A 25,706-nucleotide genomic window follows, 5' to 3' on the forward strand; every position below is an offset into this window, starting at 1 on the left:
AACATTACTAAGTACTACTGATAGTTCAAAAGCAGCTGCTATTTGCTGTTGTTGAACATCAACTGATATAAATAAAGTGTTGTTAGGTTAGAAATGGCATCATTTTAGAGCAGGTTTTACTATAAAAGGTGTTTTCAGTTGCAAACGTAGAATCCTTTATATGCATATTGGTAAGTTGGCTACTGTAAGCTAGAAAGTGGTTAAATGCTAATGCTAGCTTCTGTTGCACATCGGCATGTATTAAAACATGCTGATAAATTTGGCACAACTTTAGGGTGAACTTTACAATTTAAAGTGTTTTCAAGTGCAAATTTAAAATCCTGTAACTGTTGGTTAGTAGCTACTGTAAGCTAGAGAGTGATTAAATGCTAGTGTGAGCTGTTGTCAAACATGAGCTAGCATGGGCTCTATGCATGAACTGCTTCCGCATTTGGCATTAGACCGCTCCCGCATTTCCAGTTGGGAGAAGAGAAAGGCTTATGATGGCAAATTTGTTGCGGTTTACTCGCTGTTTGCATGAGTTACCTGAGCTGACTGTCAATGACGAGTTAAATTTAGCTGAAGACGTACATTGCAGCACGCAGCAACGATGTCCAGAAGTGCTTTTAACCTGTTTTTGAAACATCATTTTAGCATGTTTGGATGCCAAGCGATGATGATAGAGTAAACACAAACAACAATCGAAACAAAAAAAAACCAACGAAACGGACAAATTAAGGCAGCATAGGAGGGTTTAGATTCCATTTTGGCTTAGCACGTATCGTTGAGCGGAAGTTGTGAAACGGTCTTATTTTCCACCGGAAATACGCCACCCCCTGCCGTGCATAGAGCCCATTAAATGTGGTATTTCCTTAAATGTGGCAAATTTTGAGAGTAAATCTTACTATTTATGGTAATTTCAGTTGCTAACTTCAAATCTTATAGCTATTGGTGAGTCGGCTACTGTAAGCTATAAAGTTGTTCAATGCTAATGTGAGCAGTTGTACATTAGTGTGTACTAAATGTTTAAGAGCTTAAGTATGGTATAATTTTAGGTTGTATTTTACTATTCGTGATATTATAAAGTGCCTATTTCTTCAAATCTTGTAGCTATATATTGGTAAATTGGCTGCTGTAAGCTGGGATGTTGTTAAATGTTAATTTGAGCTGCTGTTTTATATTAGCTAATATAAAAATGTAGTTTTAACTTAAATATAGCATGATTTTGGAGTATTTTGACTTTTTAAGGTGGTTATAAGTGGTAACTTCCTGCAGCTACTTATTGGTAAGTAAGTACTCTTTTAATCCAGAAAGCAGTTAAAGGCTAATGTATGATGCTGTTATATATTAGTACACATGTAGTATAAATTGTACAAATGCGGTGTAGTAAATGGAGCATAATTTTAGGGTAGATTTTAATGCAGTTACTAACTTTGAATCCTGCAAACTGGTTCATTGGCTAATGTAAGCTAGCAAGTGATTAAATGCTAGTATGAGTTGTTGTGGCACATTAACTTGTATAAAAAGGTGGTGTTAGCTTACAATGGTGTATTTTTAGAGTGTTACTATTTAAAGTATTTTTGGCGGCTAATGTTAATTTTGCTAACTTTAATCTTGTGGCTATAGATTGGAATGTTGACTATGTAAGCTAGAAAGAGGCTAAATGCTATTATGTGCTGATGTTGAACATTAGTGTGTATTAAAATGTGGAGTAGGATTACATATGGCATAATGTTTGGGTAAAATTTACTACTGCATTTAAGTGTTTTCAAGTTCAACTTCAAATTCTGTAGCTATTGGTCAGTTGGTTACTGTAAGCTAACAAGTGGTTATAAGCCAATGTGAGCTGTTGCTGTAAATTAGCTTATATATTAATGTGTGTGGTATAAATTACAACTGAAGGTAATTTCAAGTAATACCTTCAAATCTCTATATATTGGTCAGTTGGCTATTTTAAGCTAGAAATAAGTTAAATACTAATGTGAGCTGCTGTTGTATATTAACTAATATAAAATGTGGCATTAGCTTGAATAAGGCATAATTTCAGAGTAAAATTTACTAAGGTGTTTTCAATTGCTTCAAATCCTGTAACTATTGGTAAGTTGGCTACTGTTAGCTATAAAGTAGTCAAATGCTAATGTGAGCTGATGTCCATTGGCATCTAAAGTGTGGCATTAGGTTAGATATGGCATAATTCAGGGGGAGATTTTACCATTCAAATTGCTTTTAGATGTTAACTTAAAATCTTGTAGCTACAGGAAAGTTGGCTACTGTAAGCTAAAAGTGGTTAAATGCTAATGTGAGCTGTTGTTGTACATTAGCATGTATTAAAATTTGGTGTTAGCTTAAATATGGCGTAAGTTTAGGGTCAGTTTTTCTATTCAAGGTAAATTCAGTTGTTAACTTCAAATTCTGTAGCTATACATCAGTTAGTTGGCTACTGTAAGATAGAGAGTGGTTAAATGCTAATACGAGCTTTTGCTGTACATTAGCTCATAAAATAAAAGTAATTGAGGCCAAAATTTATTGTTAAGTTTACAATGCAATGTGTTTTAGTTGCTACATTTTTTAACTACACCTAAGAATAATCTAGGAAGCTGTAACTGAGCACTCATGTTTGCTTTTGTCAAACAGTGTTATCTAATGTGCAGCGCTAACTTACTAGCCTCATTTCCCTTAACTTTTTTTTCCTTATTTTATCCAGTAGCACTATTAAATTCAATGTTAGCAAGGAATGGTTACCTGCTTATATCAGCTATTGCTGAATATGAGCTAATAGGCTATCAAATGTGTGATCTTAACTTGAATATGGATTAATTATCCTACTGATTTTTAAAATCCATGTTAAAATTTGGTTGCTAATCAATAAGAGAGAGGTAAAATTTTGATGAACATTAAAAATTGTGACCTAAAACAGCACATTTAAAACACAGTTTGATTTTCCCAATCCCTGGCATGACATTTAAAGCAGGTTCTGACCAGGAGCTCAAGCTGAAAACAAATCGACTTAGATTATACTTCACACACCGGGTATTATTCTTGTCTCATCCTCTGTTTCTCTGATACAAACTGCCTTTCCAGTGTTTGTATTGGGGAAAACTGTAATTTCCATGTTGTGTTACCTTCACAAAAAGAGCTCTTTGACACCATGTGCCACATGACAGGAACTTTACATGCAAATACACTTGTCATCACAACTTATTTGTTTATAGAGCCACAGTTTGGGGAAACTGACATGCAATGAAAGCCTTTTTTCTGTCATCAAACTGTGACCTGATGAATGTCACATCCAAATTGAAAAGACCCCTTGCCAAATAAAAACAGTCTTATGTTTGAGTTGTTCTGTTCTCACCTGTGCTCCTTTAAAAGCATTACTTTTCCTCACAGCGAGTGTCCTGGGATTAACTGCACTGCAGAATCTTTTAAACGCTGTCATGATGGCAGAAATACAAAAAGAGGCCACTGACACGCTCAGTTTGCTCTCTTAACCACCTTGTCTATCAACTAGCATCTTTGTCTATATTTATCAAGAACTGAGAACTCTGCTGCATGTGTTCATCACCGTGCTAAATATGAAGTGCCATAAATATGAATATATTAAGAAGTCAGTGGTGAAAAGTAACAAAGCACAATAACTTCCTGTTCTTCTCTTCACCCTAAATGTTGTTCTTAAGTAGTCCAGTGTCAATTTAAAGCACACTTCTATTCAATAGAATTCACTTATTTAAATTCTATTTAATGCAGGAGCACATACCCTATGAAAAATGTACATCTCTGATGGCCACTCTCACAGATGGGTTCAACTACAGTCTCTTTCAGAACAGAAATGCACACTGAATTTTAAAACTATTGAAATAAAAGTGGATTAAACGTCCACTAGGGTTAGGGCAGGGGTTACGGTAAGGGTCAGGCTACCAAAAGTTAAAAATGTAACCTGATTACAAAATGTTTAATAAAGCCAAGTAAACAGTCAGCTTACAGGAGAAAAGCTTGTGCTACATTTAACAATATAACACAACCAGGCTAGCTTACGCAGCTCTGCTAGCTGTGTAGCAAACATAACTAAAGCTAAGCTCACAAAGCAGCTATGTAAGCTACGTAGCGACAACGCTAAGTAATCTATGTAGCTATATTAGCTTTAGCAATGTTTACTAAAGCTCACACTGCTAAAGCTAACTTAGCTACACTGGCTTAAGTAGTACCATTATTTGCATAGATAGTGTAGCTATGTTACCTTTAGCTTAGCTACATCATTCAATCACAGATTTGACCTCTGACCTTTTTCTATGTATGAAATGATTCTCAGTCTGTAATGTTTGCAGGGTGGTTATTTCAGGAATCTAACAGACTTCATGATTAAAATTGACTTTTCAAAAAAAAAAAAAAACTAAAACTGAAAATATGTTGTACTGGCAAATTGAAGGCACTTCTGCTCTGAAGAAGACGATGTCTCAGATGAGAGTTTGTGAGAGTGGCTGTCAGACATGTACAGTCTGCAACCAGACTGTCTTGAACAATTTGGATGTCACAGATAAAGAGTAAAGGTCACTGAATCTCTTGTTCTTCCTTTTGGACATAATATCTCAAGAAAACTTTGAGAGATATTCTTCAAACTTTGCACAAATAACCACTCTGACTCAAAGATAAACTGCTTAAATTTTGGTTAAAGGTCAAGATCATTAAGTCTGATTTTTCCTTCCCTTTATTGTGAATCTCAAGAACACTGAGTGATTTCCTTCAAACCTTGCACTAATAGTCATACTAATAGTAACAATGACTTGAAGATAAACAGTAGATTTTGGAGGTTAAAGGGCACTGTGACCTTAAATCTCACAAGCATGATATTTCAAGAATGCATTAAGGTTTTTGTCAACTCTGACTCAAATATTCTCTTATACTTGTGGGTGGACTTCCTTGACTTTAGAGGTCAAAAGTTACCCTGACTAACCTTGTACCACATTGTAACTTCTTAGGTGCTATCTTGGAAGCACTTACACTTGAAGTAGCCACACATTTGTCTTTTTTTTTTTTTTTTTTTTTTTTAGAAATTGCTTTTCTTGTTTTGTTTAGCATATCAATAGAAAACAATTTCCTAACCCACCACTTTATTTTCACAGTCACAAAGTGGCATACCTTTCAGAGGCATGTAACTATCAGGTGGTAGTTCAAGTTTCTTAATAAATTTTCTAAAACTAAGGAAGACTTTTTCACAGGCCTCCTATAATTCCCTGCACTACACATTTCTTTAAACAGTGCCCTTTATAAACAAACTGAAGAATAAAAGGACTGAATATAATTTTCTTACCACAAAGGGAAGTTACTTCTTTTATTTCAAAATAAAAACAACTTTCAGGAAATAATTATGTACAAAAAGTCATCACATTATTTAGAATACTGAACTATACAATGGTAAGTGGTGTGTGTAGATTTAAGTGCTGCACAGTTAATGTAATTGCAATTTTGATCCAGAGATGTACAATTGCATAATTGCATAAAAGGCTGTGATTATTATTTTATTAAGTAGTACTTAAAAGGTTTTTTATGCAACATAATATTTGTAATAATATTTCTTAACAACATTGGAAATGAAGGAAAACTCAACGTCCTTTCAAGAATAAATAAAGGTTTGAATGAATTAATTTGTATATTTTGAGTTGGGAAAGACACATTTCAAAACTATGATTATGCTATGCATTTTCTTTGATAACCAAGCAAAGACACTCTCAATGCCGTTTATGTACCATAATTGCAATCGCATATAGTTACCAAATCATGCAGCATTAATAGAGTTGAAAGACTTGCTTCACCAAGCGAGCTCAACAGTCAAAATAGTACTTGATGCTACATAATACATCAGTGAGATTCAGTGTATAAAATCATACATAATATTGGTTCAAGACTGGTCCATCAGAGGAACCATTGTTAATGGCATTTTAAAGTATTGTTAAATGATAAAGCCTCTGTACCTACAAAGTTAGTTTTTGGATGCAGGGAAATTACTTATATTTATATTAATACATTGCTAATTTTCCTTGGGTAAAAGATTTGAGCTCTTCCTTGAAGGGACAGTAAGCAATTGCACTTTAACAATTCTGTTATCAGCTGTGTTTTTATCTGTCTATCCGGTGTTACCACTTGCTGACTTTGCTTCATTATCGATGCCAGTGCAATCATGAAGCAATCAATGTGGATGACCAGACAACTGACCCCGAAGCATTGATTCCAAATAACACAGAAGGACTAAACAGCGACAGACAGAGGAAATGAAAGAGCTGCATCATTGATCTCTGAAATAGCAACACTGGAAGGTCCCTTTTCCTCAGTGAAACAAAAGGAAAACAGAACAAGAAGATCAATATCAAAAAATGCTATGACGCAACTGTGTGCTAGATCAGCATAAGACATAAGAGTTACAGAACGTTTACTCATGATAAATTCATAAACAAGAAAACGCTCCTGTGCTTTAATGAATAATCCGGGGATTTCGCTATATCTTAGTCAGGGATGACAAGTTTACTGGATAAGGCTAACAAACGTAAGCTTCATATACTGGTGTTGTTGACACTACTGATTCAGTTTGATACATTTAAACAGGCTGTGTCAGCTGAACACAAAGCATGAAGCCACAAATTGTGTGTCTTAAGGAGAGAAAAGACTTGGGAACTGTGAGGAACATCAATTGACTCATTTACATACTGAAGCTTTCTGGTTCATCGTACTTCAGCGACACTACTTTTTACATTATAAAAACCTGAAATTTAGCAGTCCCGAGATTTTACATTGCATGGCCCACATACAGAGGCTGAAGTCATCAATGTGCACAGCTTAAGTATAACACCTTCCCTTGCACTTTGCAGTGTTATTCCCAAATACTCTTCTCTATCCAGTCTCCTGTTTTTTAACCCAGTCCTTCCCAAACTGAAGCATTCCACAACCCAAGTTAAAATCTCAAAACCTTCTCTGGTCCGACAAAAACTATCACGAGACTATTTAAGACTCAAAGTATTTACCTCCATATTTGTATTTCATCAACAGAAAATTTCAATGCTTAGTTTGCAGAGGCATTCACAATTTTTGGAAAGCATTTGCAGAGTCACAAAGTACAATTAATGAGTAACCATCATGTATTAATTATTTGATCAGGCATCTACTTTCTTTTGTAAAACATCACCATAAGTCATTAGACATACTTTGTAACTCTTTGCAACTGCAAACTCTTTCCTGGTAACATTTATGTCTCAGAACACAGAGTGTCACCAGTTAATTCAACACCACTTAAAATGTGACACCGGTTCTTTACATTACACAAAATTAATGATAAAAGGTGACATTTAAATTCAATCTACTTGTTGTGTTTGTTAGTTCTGGAACTTTTTATGAAATAAAAACAGTAATAGGTATCTTAACATTTTGGATGGGGCTTCAATTTTTAAAGGGTTTTGAACTTTTTCCCCCTAGTTTGGGAAGCATGGTTCTAAAAAAATTACATAAAATCATCTTTACATAAACAACAAATTTGCATACAACTCATAAGCATGGTCATAGGGGAAAACTTTCCTGCTTCAAAAAGTAAATATTCTCATTTCCTCTCAAAGTGCTAGAAATCTTTATTTATATGCACAATGCTGCGCTGATTGCCCATATCTGTTTGTCCAGTACTGTCAGTGTTTACCATACCAAGACTTGCACAAGAGTCAGGGATGCCACAAAGAAAAGACAAGAAAATATACATATACAAACATTTTGATTGATCTGATTAAAACATTTTCAAATTTGTTCAGCTCCAACAGTAGATCAGAGACAAGCTAAAGTGTCAAACGCTTGTAGGAAGACTGGTGGTAGCCCTACTGATTCACATACATCAATGTCAGGCTTTGTCCACACAGAGGCGAAAGAAATATTTATTTCTGTTATGTTTAGAAAAAGTTTTCCTTAAACATAGCATTGTTTCAAGAAATGTAAGCGTAAGCGCGAAACCATTTAAAAAGACTGAAAACGCTGTCGTTTGTATGCCAGCCATGTAAGTGGCACTGAGAAGAAGATTAAGGAGCAAGCTCACCCAAAACTTTTCTCTTACCCAAAACTTTCTCCTGGCTGCCCTTCTGGTTGAACTCAGTAATGGATCTAACATACACATGGGGCCACATGGGGATGAAACGGTTGGCGTATACTGATCTGTTCACTCTGGGACACGGTTTCAAAAGGCAGCGTTTTCATTCCCCCAAAACACTGATTTCGGTTGTGGATGAAACGCTGATACAATAAAATGCTTTCGTGGATACTCCTAAACTCATCTCCGTGTGGACGGCACCTTTGGAAGAGTTCTACTTGATGGGTTTTCAAGTGCCCAGCCATTTGTGTGGGCAGGACAGGCCAGATAGACTGTTTTATACATTTACTGCATGAGATATCAGATCCAGCAAGGCAACCTCCTATGCCAAGTGTTTAGAAAGGACAGAACTTTTTAAAAATTTCTTAGAAAGGGATTGGGCGGATGTTCTGTCTGTCACATTAATGATGGGCAAATCAGAACGACAAGACAAAATGAAGTAGCGAGTATGCACAGCTCTGGTAGAAGCTTGAGATAGGGCTGGGCAATTAATCGAAAATTAGATTAAGCTGCAGTATGGCCTGCTGCAATTTTCAAATTGCAGAAGGTGCAATATTTCATTGCCATTAGATTTGTGTAAGAAACAGCAGATTTAAACTTTTTTGCAGCAGAGATGTTTTGCATGACATATCATGCAATCATTCCAACGTATTTTTTTTTTAGAACAGTTCTTTAGGAGTAAAAGGGAGTTAAGGAATAATCACATATCAAATCGCAATTGCAATAATGGGTAAAAACACACAATTAGATAATTTTCCAAGATCGTTCAGCCCTAGCCTGATCTCAACAGGCAATGTGCTATCGTAGTTCATGAACAATGGAGCTACTTGTTGGATAAAACTCATGCCAAGGCCGGTAGGGAGAAGTGTTTTCTGACAAGAGAAGCTTTCAGTGTGGCTCTGTGCTCTTGTTTTACTAAAGAAATGTGACCCAGTTCTGATCAAAACCACTGCTACACTAAAGCTACATCCAAGATTGTAACTACACCAGCAGCAAACATTGCTATATTGCTATCCAGTACAACTAAACCTGAGCCATATCTACCGCCTTGTTCTCCTCTAATGACACTGAATCGGTCAGACCTGGCACAATCGTTTCAGATTGGAGCCTGATGATAGACATGGAGTCTGGCCAACCCATCTGCTTTGCAAGGTTATCAAGTAACACCAGTTTGTATCAGTCTGTTCTTTCTTCATTTGGGAAGAAAAAGTCTCCAACCTTCATTTTTGATTTGGTTGCAACATAACAGGCAACAAACTCTCATTACAACACTCAAAACATTACTGTTACAAACTAAGCAGCTGGATTACAAGATCACCAGCCAATGCTGTCCTTTCTCTTTTACATTGTATCACAGTTCTTGGTGTCTCACTGTCACAAGGTAAGAGACAGTGACAGCATAACAAATGGTCAGTTAAAGAGAGTTTTCTTAATATTATCTCACAAATTTGTCTTCTCACTTTTAAAATGGCCCTGATTTGTAGCATGAGCACAACTTTACATTAATTAGGTTGGAACAAGTTCCACTTTGACCAGCTATTGACGCATCAGGACAGATCTATAAAGGTCATGCATGCAAATATCACTCGAGGGGGGATTTTGCTGCCAGTATTGTGTGTTTTAACCCAGTATTCTGCAGTATACAGTATGTAAGAGAGCATGCATTAGCTTAAATGTTCTTTCTGTTACATCTTCTTCCTTTGGTTCGACAACCTTTCCGTCTGAATGATAGGCAGCATGTTTGTTGTCTTGATTATGTCACCAAAACTTCAAAACACTTGGCGAGAAATGCAGTATTTCCTTTGTTTTTAAAGTGGTTGCTTTCTTGCCACAGCTGATCTCAGGTCTGGACGCTGTGATGTCAACACTTTCTTCTTTACTCAGTAACAGTCTGGAATATGCATCGACAGCACATGTCAACAAACATAAGTCTTCACCCACGCACAGCACAGTTTCTACAGCTTCTCTCAGCTTAAAAAATTAACATTTGAGACTGAATCCAAATCTAGAATGATTCTTAAGCATCCAATACCAAAGCTGAAAACAATAAAACCAACATTCAGCAACATCTGTCACTATATTGAACTTGACTCAGATCAGGAAATGATACACAAGCAGCAGTGGTGTGTCAAGCAGGAAGCAGTTTGGTTATCAAAACATATCAACAGATGCTAATATTAACTGATAGGTTAACCATAGAGAATGATGATGAAAAATCAGTCGCTTTCATTAGCCTACCTGAGGAACCACTGGCACAGCCAAGCTCCGCTTGGCCTGATGAGTTGGCCAAACCCTGGCGTACATGTCCATCATGCTCTTATTGTTCTATTTAAAAGGTCCATACATCCAAATAGCAGAGAAAACAACTGAAGCATGTAAAGATGGTAAATCAGCTTGTGATGAGAGAGCGAGAGAGACATAGGCACCCTCACGCACACATCCTCCTGCAGCTACTGTTGTAGCTCAGACAGAAAGCAGAACTGTGAGCTCTGTTACAATAGCAGCAGGAAGGGGCTGTGCGGGGACTGGGTGAGATGTGTGTGCGCTTGTGTGCGAGGTGTGCATGATAGGAGGGTAGAGGGTAACTGTCTAAGTTTGCCTGAAGTAGAAAGAAAGAATGAAAACAAGACAGAGAAGAGGGCGTGACATCAACTGTGTATGACACTCAAACCTACTTCCTGCTTATATGCACTTATGTTGAAAGAAGGAACCGCCTGGACGGAAATATTGCTTTTTTCAAAAAGTACCTCCTTTAATTTTAGAGATGCATAAAAAAGAAGTTACATAATCACTGATGGATGAAAAATAGCAGTTTTCCCTCAGCTTCTGCTTTAAAATCAGGTTGTATGCTTTTTAATTCAAGTTTACAATCAGGTTTATTGCCCAGTACAATGATACAGAAGGCTAACGTTGTCAAAATGATGAATACTTTGACTCTTTTTAAGTTTTCCTCTACTATTTCAATGATCTGAAGCCTCAAAAAGTACCAAAATCCTGAATATCATACAGGTACCAAGTCACTCTCATTGTTTTGTTCAATTTAGACCGCATGCAGGAGTTTTCCTGCAGTTTTGTTAAATTTAAACAGGAAATTAGCCAATGTTCAGTGGCTTTAACTACTATTTTTGTTGCAAGGGAATTAAAACCGATAGTTAGCTTTTCATTAACTTCATAGTGGAATCTAAAACTGCCGTACTGTGACATGTAGGGATGCCCTGATCAGATATGTTGCAGCCAATACCCATCGCTGATTAGCTATGAAACAACACTGATCAGATTTGATATTTCAGCTGGTTCTGTAGTTGGTCGGTCTACTTAGCTATGCAATGTACAGAGACGTCCTATAGGTGGCAGCGTAACCTGATAAAGGACCACAAAAGTCATACCTACATGCTGTGAATCAGCACTACTATTTATAATTTATTCAAAAGGCTAAATATTGAAAATAGTCTAATTAATGAAAAGCAATAAGTCTCAATACATTCATTTATTCAAATTTCCCCAAAATCCAAATTTTCTTAACCTTAAGTTACAGTTCAGTGTTTCCCACAGAATGGCACTAAAAATGGTAGGGGTTTCAGAGTGGCCTGCCTAAACATGTATGGTTTTATTTGAGTGTTTCTGCTCTTTTGGCCCAATACATCGGCAGTGCATTGTACAAAGACACTCCAATACCATCATCCACTTTTTGAAATTTTTTTTACCGATATTCCATCATCATAGCCAGTGAGCCGACTGCACCTTGACCCAGGGCCGGAGAGGGGGCTATGGAGTCAAGCTTGGCACACATCAAGCCAAGGTTAAGCTCAACAGTGCTACTTTTGTCTGGGCCTTTTCACCCCTGGTAATATGCCCGGAGGCAGACGCTGAGTTTTCAGGCCCTTAGGACACCCACAGCACAACCAGGGAATCATTGCAACCCTACTACCCACCCAGACGCTACCCTAGCCCAGTGTTTCCCAACCAAGAAAAAGTGACACACTGCTGCCAAAAACCAGCCTAGATTTGAACTGTTTCACTGATAAAACCCTAAAAAAGGCCTATGCATGCTTTTCTTATCAAAAGACCCTTGTATAAACTACTTAATAACTGCTTTATCAAGGTGTGGACTTTGTTATGTTAGCTTTAATACATCTTTTTTAAATAAATATTTTACTTTTTAGGGCTTGTTGTGCTTTTTCTTAATGTTAAAAATGTGCTATTTCTACCTTAAACATTGAATTCTGCTTTCAATGGGTGTACATAAAAGAATACAAAATAAAGAATGTAAAAGCATGATGATAAGTATTTGCAATGGGAGTATATATTGTACAGTGCAGCAAGATGATATTCAGTGTAATAATTTCCCTTACAGTGCAGAACTGACTGAAGTGTCAATATAACTGTGGGTCAACAATCCCATAATGGTGGAAAAAGGGGAAGCAATGGTTTCCCACAGTAATATGAACGTTTTTTAAAAGCATTTTGGTGACACATTGTGTTTTTAAAAACTGTGAATACTGGAAAAAAGGAAGCCTGTTCAGGGCACAATTGTTCAGTCAACACTTCCTTTTACACGTGACAGTGTCCAGACAGCAGCCAGGCCAGTTTGTGGATGGTTTTGTGGAGGTTTTGTGACCGAGGGGTTAATCTGAAATTAGGTCTGAGGCTAGCTGAGGGCAACACTTGTTTGTTCTGCTAAACACATTGTCAATTGATTGGGAGTTACACTGAGTGTGCATCATGGTGATAATGAAGCAGAGCTTAGTAACATCTGAATGAGTTGTAACAGAGCAGTTGCAGATTCTTTGCTTTTAAAACACGGGGAGTTATGGCTGAAAAGAATACAGAAATAGCCATCAAAACAGTTCCAAATTCACACTGGAGTGGCTACACTTACTTTTAATGATTCAAGTGTGCATGGAGAAGAAAAAAGAAATATAATAAATTTATGCTGGAAATTTCACATAATTTTCAGTTCTGGGGAAGTATACATTTTGAAAATCACAACAGAAGGTGTTTTTTACTAGTTTGTCTAAGAGCGTTCAAATAAGAACATTTTAAACAACAGTATTTAGATGTGAAATCCTGTTTTTCTGCAGTATTCTGGAGGAAAATCCTGAAGCAATAAGCTGACAACCCTGTGCCCTCAGAAATGCATGAAGCAGCAATCCGCCTGATTACTTAACCACATTAGGACTTGTCCAATCAAACAATGGGGAACCAAATTGGGGCCCAAATCACGCCACAAAAGCACACAGTCAAGCTATTGAATCTATCTGGTTCCTCCCCCTCTTACATCACACTCCTCACAGTCCAGTATCCAGGATGAACTCCAGAAGTGCCAAATGTTGAACCCATCAGCTCATCATGTTCTTATCTTTTCATTTTGGGCCAGGTCTGCGCGCCAACCCGTAAAGCTGCTGATATTACCCGTTCATGACGGATTCCTCCCACTCAAACTGGAGGTGAGAAGATTTCTGAGTGGGAGGAAGGGAAATATTTTTGTACCACTTGACGCACTGCTCTCGGAGGAATCTACATGAAAACCCCCACTCTTTAAAAAAGGTGCCTTTCCTCTGAGTGGTCTGGTATGGAGTTAGTTGTGTTGTCACTGTCAAAAGTTGGGAAAGGCACACAAATAACTCTGTCCCATTCTACTTTGTGGCACCCTTCTGTTGAAGTACAAAGTGTACTTATCCAACCCTACAAGGTGGATTTAGGCTTTGTCCACACTGCAGGCATTAATGCACAAATCTGATCTTTTACTCAGATCTGATTTTATGTTTGGCTGTTCTGCAGTCTGACTGTTGTCGAATTCCAAAAGATCAGATATCTATTTGATTTAGTACCAAAAATGAAAGTAGACCAAATCTGGTGTGAAAAGATCAGATTCACTGTGACTTGTGCTGTTTACACTTTCAGAAAAATCAGATATGAGTCACATATGAGCAAAAAAAATCAGAAAAAAATCAGATCTGGGTCACTTTAAACGGCAGTGACTCACTGCAGCCTGTTGACTGGTCGAAAGAATCTCCACTGAAGCATGCAGCAGCTTTAACAGAGCTCAACTGTTCCTGCTCACTTTGTTGACAACTCTGGTTTTGAAAGTAGATCTAACTATTCAAATCCTCCATTAACATTTGTTAAAACCCTTATATAAACATTTTTCATCCAGGAATCACACTGACCAACTGCCTGGATACTCATGAGAAAAAGACAAAAGGTACAAGCCTGTTTAGCTATGTTTTTTTTTCTTAATGAAGATGAAGGAACTACATATCCCACAATCCACTGTGATTCCCTTAATGTCTTATTAATGACAGCCTTTCAAATTTCAAAAGCACACATTCCTTATTTCCACATTTATCTGCATATATGTTTATATGTTTATATTGCAAATAATGACGTAATAAATTATGATTTTTCTTTTTAGTTTGAAAGCCAACGTTTGGAAAAAAAAGGGCGGGGGGGGGGTTGCTCAAATTATGTGCTAGAAAGGAGGCTCTGCCTGATTGTAGGTCACTTGTAGGTCAAGTGGCGGGGGGGGGGGGGGGGTACTGCGGGAATATGGGGTCCCAGGGCTGCTGAGACGAGCATCGGGTCCCTGTATGACCAAAGTGAGAGCTGTGTCGGCATCCTCAGCACAAAGAGTTGGACACGTTTCAGGTGTGTGTTTACCTCCGCCAGGGTTGCCCCTTGTCTCAGATTCTATTTGTGATGTCCATGGACAGGATCTCAAGGCACAGCCGGGGGAAGGAGGGTTTCTGGTTCGGGGACCTCAGAATTTCATCCCTGCTTTTTGCAGATGATGTGGTTCTGCTGGCTTCCTCGGCTGGGGACCTCCAGCAGGCACTGGGACAGGCTGCAACTGAGTGTGAAGCGGTCGGGATCAGAGTCAGCACCTTCAAATCTGAGGCCATGGTTCTCTGCTGGAAAACGGTGGATTGCTCCCTCCAAGTGGGGAGTAAGTCCTTGCCCCAAGTGAAGGAGTTTAAGTATCTTGGGGTCTTGTTCACGAGTGAGGGTAAAAGGGAGCATGAGATTGACAGGCAATTGGCACAGCATCAGCAGTACTATGGGTGTTGTGCCGGACCACTGTGGTGAAGAGGGAGCTAAGCCAAGAAGCAAAGCTCTCAATTTACCGGTCAATCTACCTCCCAACCCTCACCTATGGTCATGAACTCTGTGTAATGACTGAAAGAATGAGATCCCAGATACAAGTGGCCGAAATGAGTTTCCTCCTGAGGTAGGCTGTTCTCAGCCTTAAAGCTAGGGTAAGGAGCTCAGACATTCGGAGGAAGCTAGGAGCAGAGCCGCTGCTCCTTCGCATTGAAAGGAGCTAGTTGAGGTGGTTCAGACATCTGATCAGGATGCCTCCTGGTCACCACCCCATGGAGGTGTTCTGGGCACGTACGGCTGGGAGGAGACCTTGGGAAAAACCCAGAACTCGCTGGGATTAAGAATCCTGCCAGGTCTGGGAACGCCTCGGGATCCCCTAGCAGGAGTTGGAAAGTGTCACTAGGGAAAGGGACGTCTAGGTGAACATGTTTAGCCTGTTAGCCCTGCGACCTGGCTCCGGATGAACGGATGAAGATGGATGGATAGATAGCCAACGTCCACTGGCACGGTAAACATTTCTGTGTGTACAGCAGGTTCCATCAATAGGGTGGCTTTCACACTAGTAGCCCGGTCCTGGATCTGAGTGCACTTGAGTCCAAAGTCCGCTTCGTTTTGGTCAATGTGAATGCAAATGAACCGTCTCGAGCACTGGACCGGGCTCGAGCACTGGACCGTGCCCATTTGGGGGGTAGGTCTTGGGTGCGATTCAAGTGGACTCGTAACCTGGCAAACCAGATGGATTTGTTTCAGACACCCATCTGGAAAACCACTCACAGACAGCGATTGAGAAAGGGCAGAGCCTTTGAAAAAAAACTCAGGGTGATTGGATGAACGTTCTATCTGTCACATCTTTACGGGCCAATCAGAGCAACAAAACGTGACGTTGCCGCTACCAAGCTGCGCCCCTACTCCAGAACTGCATAACACAAATCATGGCGACTGTAGACATGTCAGTACACGACTTTTGTCGTTTTTAAAAAAGAAAACAACTCACTGCTGTTTTTTGTTTTGTTTTAAGAAGAGATGTCGTCAAGTTCTGATAAAAACGGACACTTTAGCAGCATTCACGCTAATGTCTTCCGTCATAACGGCACCGGCCTCTTGTTGCTGCTTGCTTACGTCATGACTCCCCCGCGCCCGAAAGTACTGCACCTTGACTCTGATTGGTCATGTCATTTTCTAACCAGGCCCAAATGGTTCAGACAGGAGCTTTGCAAGATGGATTTGCCAGTGAGAAACACGGAAACGGGCGTATTCGTCTGCTTTGCGAGGTTGGACTTTGGCATGCTAATTAGACAGATAATGTCTCTTAATCTACGTTTCTTTGAAAGTCTGGCCTCCAAAGCATCCATTAAGTTAATGACCCCTGACAGAGTACACCCACCTCTAAATAATGAGTATACCCAAAAAATATAAATTAGCAGCATACCCACTTTTGCATGCACCACTACACCACTGTCTCTGCTTTAATATCAGATACACGAGGTGCACACATTTCTTGGCAAGTTTCCATATCTGTACCGTTATAATAAATCAGTGGATCTGGATTTCTAAAAAGAGCTAGAATTCCCATCACTACAATGAGGACACTGGCAGTGGAAAAAGTAAGTAATATCAGAGTTTACTATACCAAACTGTTCCAACTGTACTGAACCACACTAGACAGCTTGGTGGTTCATGAATCAACAGTAAACATGCACACAAACTGAAAACAGATTGTCTGTAATTATGGCTTCAGCTGTGATGTATAATCCTGCTCTGCACTAATAACTGCTGCAAAAACAGCAATCAAATCATCAAGTACGTCATGATAACTGTGCAAATAGTAACCACACAAAAGACATTCCTGTGCATATGATTCATGCAGCTCTTTACAAAGACCTGCTGATGCTTTCTTTAGATTGTCTTTATATTGCTCTGCAGAACACAATGTCTACTAAACTATCATGCAAAGATAAGGAAGAGTAAAAATATGAACTCCCTCTGCTTTCTCTTACCTTTATACACAAGCTGCTTATGACAACAACAATCCAACCCCCAACAACCACTGTCAATGAAAATATTTCTGGTATAAACTCTTAAGCTCCTGCTCAAACCTCTCATGCATCACAGTAACAACCGCAATACACTGAGTTACTGGAGCAACTGGTCCAACCTTTGTTTATTCTGATAGTTAAATTTTTCAAAGTCTATAAAAATGTCTACAAAACCCCAGACAGAACTTTTCTAACTTCCTCTCTGTCTATTCTGAAGATATCTATTTATTTTTCTTTCACTTGGAAAAAATCCAACCACCATCTTTAAAGAGATTACAAAATACCTAACTTGAAAAACAGGCTCAGCTTTAAAGGAGTTGCTATTTCTGATTCAACAAGAATTCAGTCCAGTTTATTTATATCTACTGGATATATATTACATTTTAAGGCAACTGCAGGTGATGAAATCATTCTCATTACTTTCAGAAAGGGTCTATTCAATTAAAAGGAAATACTACAGAATTGTTGTATTTATTACCAGTATTTACTTGTAAAAATCTAATCATTCAAACAGTTATGAACTTTAAGTTTTGACTGTAATGTCTTCTAGTAACACCTGGCTGAAAATGACATCTCCTGTGATGTTTTCATCAAATGTAAACAAATTTAAAGCTACTAAGAGGAATTTGTAGTTTGTGTTGAATTGGCGCCCTCTCTGGCCAGAGTAGAACATGTCCTATACATGTTAAAGCCTGATTTACACTTCTGTTACACTTATTCTGTACTATACACTGTGAGTTTGCATTAACCCACGCTAGTGCTTCACTGTTAATCTAATCACAATTGCAAGTGTAATGTCAGGCTGTTTTTTTATGCTACTTTATATTTGTATTTTCTGAGTTGAGAAATACACATTTTTAAACTAAAATTATTCTTTGCATTTCCCTTGATAACCAAGCAAGCATACTTATGATATAATTTGTATGTTATAAAGTAACCACAATCACAAATCGCAATATTGTCAAGTATAGTTGCAATGGCACATCATAACCATTTCATGTAGGAGTAGTCATCACAGGAGCCTACCTTTGTAGCTTGACATACACCTTTTCAAAATTAAACTATGCGTCAGTTTTGTGATTGGTCTGCTGCTTAACACTGCATTCTAAATGTTGCATATCACCATGAAAATTCCCTGCTAATTCAGCAACTGTGTATTTCATCTCTAGTGTCTTCTTGTTACCTCTTTGCAGTAATTGCAGTATAATCAACTACTGCTCAATATTCATCAGCTTAAACTTCAACATAATATGCTTGGTTTCACTCTGGTTTCCTGTACAAAAACAATGTGGCAGCACCAAGTACTGGGACTATAGAAACCACACTGCCAACTAGCACTTAGGTGGAGTATTGCAGAGCTAAGCAGACACATGAATCCAAAAGTATGTAGGAAATACAAACCAGGACTAGACAGCAAGATGAAAGTTTTATTTCATTAATACTAAAACTTGTCTGATGATGTCTCCGGAACTAGTTTAGCATACATTTTAAGTGTCACTTTCAGTGAAGCAGCTATAGTGCCTAAAAAAGTATTTACCTCCTTGGATGATTTACCGTTTTATTGATTTTATTAATCTTTCATGTCAATATAATTTGGCTTTTTGACAGTTATATTACAAAAAAAAGTGAAAAGAAATGTCTACAAATTATGTGAATTACATAAAAATATGTAAGGTAATATAAGTGACTGCATGCATATTCACTCCCTTTAAAGTGACTTAATTCAACAGGGGTCAGAAGTCCAACAATTGGTGCTAGTAGTCTCACAGTTAGTGAAATAGGGATCACCTGAGTGCAGTGAATGTGTCTCAAATGATTGTAGTATAAAGATACCAGTATCTGGAATGACCAGTCACTTTCAGTCAGTAGTCCAGGCTACCATTACACCATGAAGACAAAGAACACTACAAGCAGCTCAGATAAAAGGTTCTTCCTTTTCCCCAACATTGATTTATATTACACAAATACCCCATTGTTTCAATAGTCCAACATTACATTTTAATAGTTGCTGCAACCATTAGTTATTGCATTTGTGTTTACTGTGCAAATTCTACCTTGACAGGAAACTCAGTCCACTTCTTCCCTAACTAAAAATGTGGCACAGTCGGCTAGCAAGTCTGAGACTCTTTTTGTGCAGGTAAAGAGAAGTGACTGTTTGTGCATCGGTCGTTAGAAAAGGCATCACTGGTGCTCATTTTCCACAGGACATTTAATAGGATGGAGTTTAGGATGGGAGTTTAGAGTAAGGATGGAGGTCAAATTTCTTAAACCCAAATCTCCTGCTTTCTTTAACAGTCAAATGTATCACAGACAGTCATTATTTAACATAGATGTAAATGAAAAGGATAGTCTCTTCAGTGTGTGTTGTCTTGCTTGACACCTACTCCATGGCAACAGCTAAAACACATTTAAAGATCAGTAAAAACAATCAGTCTTTACACTGATGGTCTTGCTTGCCTTTGTAGAGCATAAAAAGGCTTCAGTAACAATTTCAGTCATTTTTTAAGGCCAGGTAAAAACTCCTCAGAGTGGCTTTAATTTTCATTTTTTAATATTAGCAGGCCTTTCTACTATGAGCTAAAGTCATATAGTCCTACAAGAGGACATATATTGGCAGTAAAAGTTTTTTACTGAATGCTGCTGAATTACCTCAAAGGCCTCTGAAATTATTTCCTAAAAGCTCAGATGCTTTGCTCAGTGACCTGATTATAACTGGCAGATGGTTTTACAGAACGTCCAGTTCAGTTAAAAATGTTCTCAAACCTGCACAATAAAAAGCTCTAACTCACACAGAATAAGTCTGAATTATGCAAACTTTCCTGTAAGTGATCAAAATGCATCCCCTCTTTCCATCTTTTACACTAAAGAAAGGAGTCAGAGTGTTTTCCTGACCAAGTGTCTCTACAGCTGCACACACCTGTTCATATTTACACCTGATGTACTCATGTGCTCAGTCAGGCATGCATGCACACAGAGGTATGTCGAGACACTCACACGACCTGTCGGAGCAGTTTTTTGGCATTTGATTCAGTCTGTTTGACGGAGCAGCTGGAATGAATGTGCTGTTGTTGAGTTGTTCTCAATGAAGCTTAAATTCTCGCCGGTTTAAAATGAAAAGGAATTAAAGTAGCAGGGCTGGGATGTTCACAAGAGGACAAAGGATGTAATCACTTTTCTTTGAAATGTTAAACGCTGATGGAACATCAGACTTTAGCTGCATTTGTCTTAACCATGTACAAAAGATTCAGACATGTCTTATTCATTGGTCATCCTTGACTGTCATAGGGCTGTATAACAGACTCAGACTTGTGTCAGTAAAGTCAGATTTCACTGTTCAATCCAAGGCTGTAAATGTCTTTTTCTGTTTTAGTTAGTGGCATCTCATTCCAGAGCATCTAAGGGAAACCAATATCTTGCTTCAAACTTCTTTATTCTGTGTTTCTTCCGGTTTAATTGGTCAGTCTGGTTTTGAAGAGTTGAGTACAGACATACTAGTGTAATGCAATGTAATGGCTCCACATGAGCACAACAGTGGGAAGAACATCACCTTAAAATAAAACAGGAGCACAGCATCAGCTGATTTTTGATGCTCTGCACAGAGCACTCTCAGCTGAAGTAAGTTGAGCTTCTGAATTAGTGCCATACTTGACACTTTCAATGGACAATTTGAAATGAAATGAAAATGTTCATATCTGCTGCCGACTACGATGCCTTGCTGATACTACATCCATGCTTGCATTCCTAAAGGTTAGTGCTGCCAGTACAATAACACGCTGTCCTTGCACACAGACCCTAAAGCAGTGTTTTACTGGTGTTAATTGGTCTGTTTGATTTGGGGAAGAAGAGATGGCACTGTCGAGAGCATTGGTTCCCAACCGGGGACCCCTAAGGGGGGGTCAAAGATCTAAGGTGGGGCGCGAGGCTTTGTTTGCTCATCAGAATTGGATCAACACAAACAGACTAAAATAGTGATAAATCACTTATTAGGGGGGTGGGGGACCTGGTGGTTGGATTGCACCCCATGTGTGTGGACAGCCCAGGTTAGGTTCAAGCATGTGGCTCTTCCATCATATGTCATTCCCCTCTCTCTCTTCCCTCTTTCTGGGTCTATCCACTGTCCTATTTCTCCAATGAAGGCAAAAAAAGCCCCAAAATTAGTCATAAAAAATACATAATACATGAAAAAAAAACATTATATTTTTAATTGTTTATAACAAGAAATTTTGGCAGGAAAAACATGTGTAGGTGTATTTTGCCCTGGTTTCTATCAATGAAACAATTAACATCAGTGTTGATGTTTTATTTTTTTTTCTGAGGGTCTTGGGGGCTTTAGCCCTTTTTTAGGTACAAGTGGGGTGGGGTAGAGGGGCTCCAGACAACTTTTTTTCCCAACAGTGACATCTAAAGAATCTCTAAAACTTAGCAAAGACAAAATTATTTGACAACATAGAAATTAACGCAAGGTCTTACTGGTTTACTTACATCAGTAATTGTTAGCCGACAGAAAGTTTGGTTCTTGCACAGGGTACAGCCACACTAGTGCCATTTATAACTACAACAAAGGCCTCAATGTCATGTAAATGCAATGTAATGTGCTGTAATGTCATGCATAGTAAGAAAAGGAACATAGTCTTTCACGAAACAGGCCTGTAGCTTGGCTCACAGCCCCCAAAAGCCTTTAAAAGGCATCAAACAGGCATTAATATCTGACTAGAACCTGCTTTGTTCACTGGTTTTACTGGTTTTAATTCATGTGTTTGATTTGAAATAGATAAGATTTCTCCCGACACCACAGCTTTGGATAAATACCTCATGAACAATAAACATAAAGGGGTAGTTTTCAGGTCTGTTCAAATTTTAGGAGTCACACAAACTCTACACAGCAGCCTGTTCGGGTCGGAGCTACAGAACCCCAATGCGTGCATGCAGACTGAGAAAAAGCTTCTTCTACCAGGCTATTTGACTCTGAAATAACTAAAACTTTTAAAAATACAAGTGCAAACTATTCTTTTAGTGAAAAAACATATGCATACTCAAATTTTTAAATTTTTCCTCATTCATTTAATGTATATGTGCTCAAAATATCATCAGATTTTTATTTATTTTTATTTTTAAATGTAATATCACACGATTGCCTTTTAATTTGAACTGCACACCTCTAGCATTTTACACCACTGCTCCTGCACAACCGGTGTGAAAATAAACATGATAGGAATATTTTCAGCATTCCCCCGCATTGCTTTGCTTGCAAGTTGCAGCCAAAAAGTTAACATGTTTAATATGCAAAATGCAATTGGGTGCATGCTCTTATGGGTTGATGATTCAAATCAATGACTTATAAGGATCACAACTAGATGTATTTGCAAGAAGCACACGCAACATAATGATAAACAACAATAATGAAAGCATCATAAACTGAAAGCCTTCAGATAAACATGACAACAAGGCAATGTTAAAAAAAAAAAGAGGCCAACCAGCTATGCCTTTGTTCAAGTAGTAAAGTTACCAAACTTTAGAATCTCAATCCCAACTGGATCTGTCATCCACTTATCAAAGCTAACATCCCATCAGAGACCAAAGAACAACCTCCATCACACAGCCTGGATATTAACTGACCTACATTTGGGCTAATTGCAAGTTCTCCACATTACATATGCACACACACGCCAACTGCATGGCAGGGCTGGCACTAAAAGCTCTAAAGCCCTGCTTGTTGGGAGTCGGGCCAGACCCCCTCACATCACCATGGAGATGGCCCTCCATTGTGGGGTGAGAATTAGTGCACTTGAGGGGTCCTGGCACGTCCACGGTCCTGCTACAAGTGTGGGGGGGTTCATTCACACAACACATTTTAACAAGTAGAAGTAAAACGCAGGAATTTAAACATTATGGTGTGTTAAAGTAGTACAAAACTCCTACTGGAGCAGGAAAATGTGCTGGTAACTGCACTGTGCAATTTCAAGATGTATCAATATCTTTAAATGAGATAAAGGAAAAGACAATTACCACATATTGCTATCAAACTCCTGCCACTGTCAAAAATACACAAATATGGGGTGCGGATGGACTAGTGTGTAAGTTGCACCACATGCACTCAGACAGCCCAGGTTCAGGTCCTGCCTGCAGCTCCTTTCCCATATGTCTGTCCCCCACTCTCTCAAACCCTGCTTCTGATTCTATCAATAAAGGAATAAAAAAGCCCAAATATATATCGTAAAAATGCACAAATATGTCAGCAACATTTTTTCTAAAGATCACATTTTGTCAGAATTGTATGACTTTTTTCATAGAGGAGGTCCATGGATAGAACCAGAAATAGGGATGAGAGAGTAGGGGAGATACATGTGTGAAAGGAGCCACAGGTCAGACCCAAACCAGGGCCACCCATGCACATGGGGTGCATCTTAAACCCCCCTTCACAATATCTGTAACAGTGTAAAGAACTGGTCAGGAGCAAGGGAGACATACTCTCCTTAACCATTCCACCCATGATGCCAGCATATTTGTGACATTTAGACAATGCTCTGTCTTTTCAGAACACAAACATGGCTGAAAATTACTATGTTCCTATGGCAAAATATTACATTTTTTTTTAGCTAATAAAACCTCGAAAAACAGAAACAATGCATTTTTGTTTTGCATAATTTTGAAGGTGTAGGAAGTTTTAGGTGCAATTTGGACCATTAAAAAGGAGAAATTGGGCAATTTCTTGTTTTTAGTAACCAAAAGTTTCAAACAAACTCCAACGCACAGTCAATATTGCAAAAATACACTGACAATTCTCAAACAGCGTATGGAACTGGTATAAGTGAGGGAGACCTACAATCCTTACCAGTTCTACCCACTTTTCCAAATGTTTCCAACATATTTGTGCAATTCAAACAATGTTCTCTCTCTTTAAACCACAAACATGGCGGGAAATCACTACATTTCTATGGCAAAATAATTAAAATGTATCATTTTGAGAGAAATGGTAGAGAAAACTTTGAAAACCTCAATATACAGAGATGTTGCCAATGTTTTGGTACAACTTAAACAGTATAGGAGGTTGAAGGAGCAATTTTGACTATCAAAATATGTTAACATTGTGCAACATTTAATGTTTAGGCCTTCTATTTGTCTTGCCTCGGTACCAAACAGGTTTCAACATAATTTGATTTATTTTAATTTAATTATATCAGTTATAATTCTTGTATTGGAACAATCAATTGTTATTTCTTACAGACAAAAATATGAAGCTATCACCCTGATATTCTATCCATATCGCCCATCCCTATGCACATATAATGACTGGTTATACTGGGAGAGGCTGCAGCCATTACATGACTCAAAGTGCCACACAGCTGAATCAAACACTTTCCCCTCACAGACCAGCCCATAACCTTGCAACAGGTGCACAAAAACAATGGCGCTGAAACTTACCTGAAACTGAAATTAATCGTAGTTTCACTTCTTTAGACTACATCCAGCCGGAGAGAAGGCTAAATGCGAGATAAAGAGGCAGCTGTTTCATCGTGTCCCTGTGGTGCGTTGCTCTTTATTCCCAGGATAGTCATCGGTGCTGGGGAAACCAGGCAGGTAGCAGCTGGAGGTTTGGGAGTGGCTGACTGGCAGCTTTCACATTAACCCTTTCCGTTCCTTCAGAAGAAGTCACCAAGCCGACACGACCTGTTTGTAACCTGTTCTCGACTTACATCACAGCCTATATAGCCTACAGCAGGTTTGAAAGCTCTTTAACAAAAACACCTCCTTCTCTCCAAACAAAAATCTCATTCATGCTCCAAAAGCCACTGAACGTGACAGAAAGTTGACGAAAAGCGCGCAAAAGTAAACTTTACTCAACATGTAAGCCGCACATTACCGGTAGAAGTGACTTCAAATCTGCAGAAACTTTCGCTGAGCAAAACAGATCTTAAATCAGCTGTTTTTTTCAGAGGTATTCACGATAGAAACACCTCTTTTGGTCCTTTGAGATGGCATGAAGGGGACGGCCAGCTATTCATATTCTAATGAGCTGGCACAGACACTGTGAACTCAACCAGAGCGGTATTTCAAGACTGGACCTTTACAGCTCAAAGTGTCAAAACCAGCAAGGAGAAGTCTAGGCTAAAGAAGCAGTCTTCTCGTTTAAAAAATATTGCATTAAAATAACTCAGTGAATATCCCTCTCATGTTTGTGAATAGGGATTAAACTTTGGCATTTTACTACCGTCTATTTCAAAGTTTGATTTTGCGCCGGTTTTAGTTGATGTAAAAGTTTTTTTTGTTCAAGAGAAAGCAGTGGAAATTACCTCAAGTGACAGCTGAGTCCTTGCTAACGCCTCAGGACTACAAGTCTGAAAAATAAAAATAGAAGAGAGAGTGGTTAGCCTAAAAGAGATCTATTAGTTATACTTGTAGTTAATAAATCGTCTAATACGGGCTCTTGACCTAAAAAAATGACGTATCACAAGGCCGTTATTATCCCACTCCTTAACCAA

General features: G+C 38.5%; 1 protein-coding gene across 2 annotated transcripts in view; it reads right to left on the minus strand.

Annotated features, from left to right (window-relative positions):
- Nucleotides 1-25,706, minus strand: part of arhgap27 (Rho GTPase activating protein 27) — a 54,116-nt gene that overhangs the window by 20,035 nt on the left and 8,375 nt on the right. The window contains exon 3 of one of the 2 annotated variants that reach the window (XM_041816271.1): nucleotides 25,518-25,562. In XM_041816271.1, the coding sequence (XP_041672205.1) occupies nucleotides 25,518-25,562 (45 nt within the window). Of the gene's footprint in view, nucleotides 1-10,327; nucleotides 10,637-25,517; nucleotides 25,563-25,706 lie in introns of those variants that run through there. The other variant, XM_041816272.1, reaches the window with a different exon arrangement.

The sequence above is a fragment of the Cheilinus undulatus genome, linkage group 20 (genome assembly GCF_018320785.1).
Source record: "Cheilinus undulatus linkage group 20, ASM1832078v1, whole genome shotgun sequence".
NCBI lineage: Eukaryota > Metazoa > Chordata > Actinopteri > Labriformes > Labridae > Cheilinus > Cheilinus undulatus.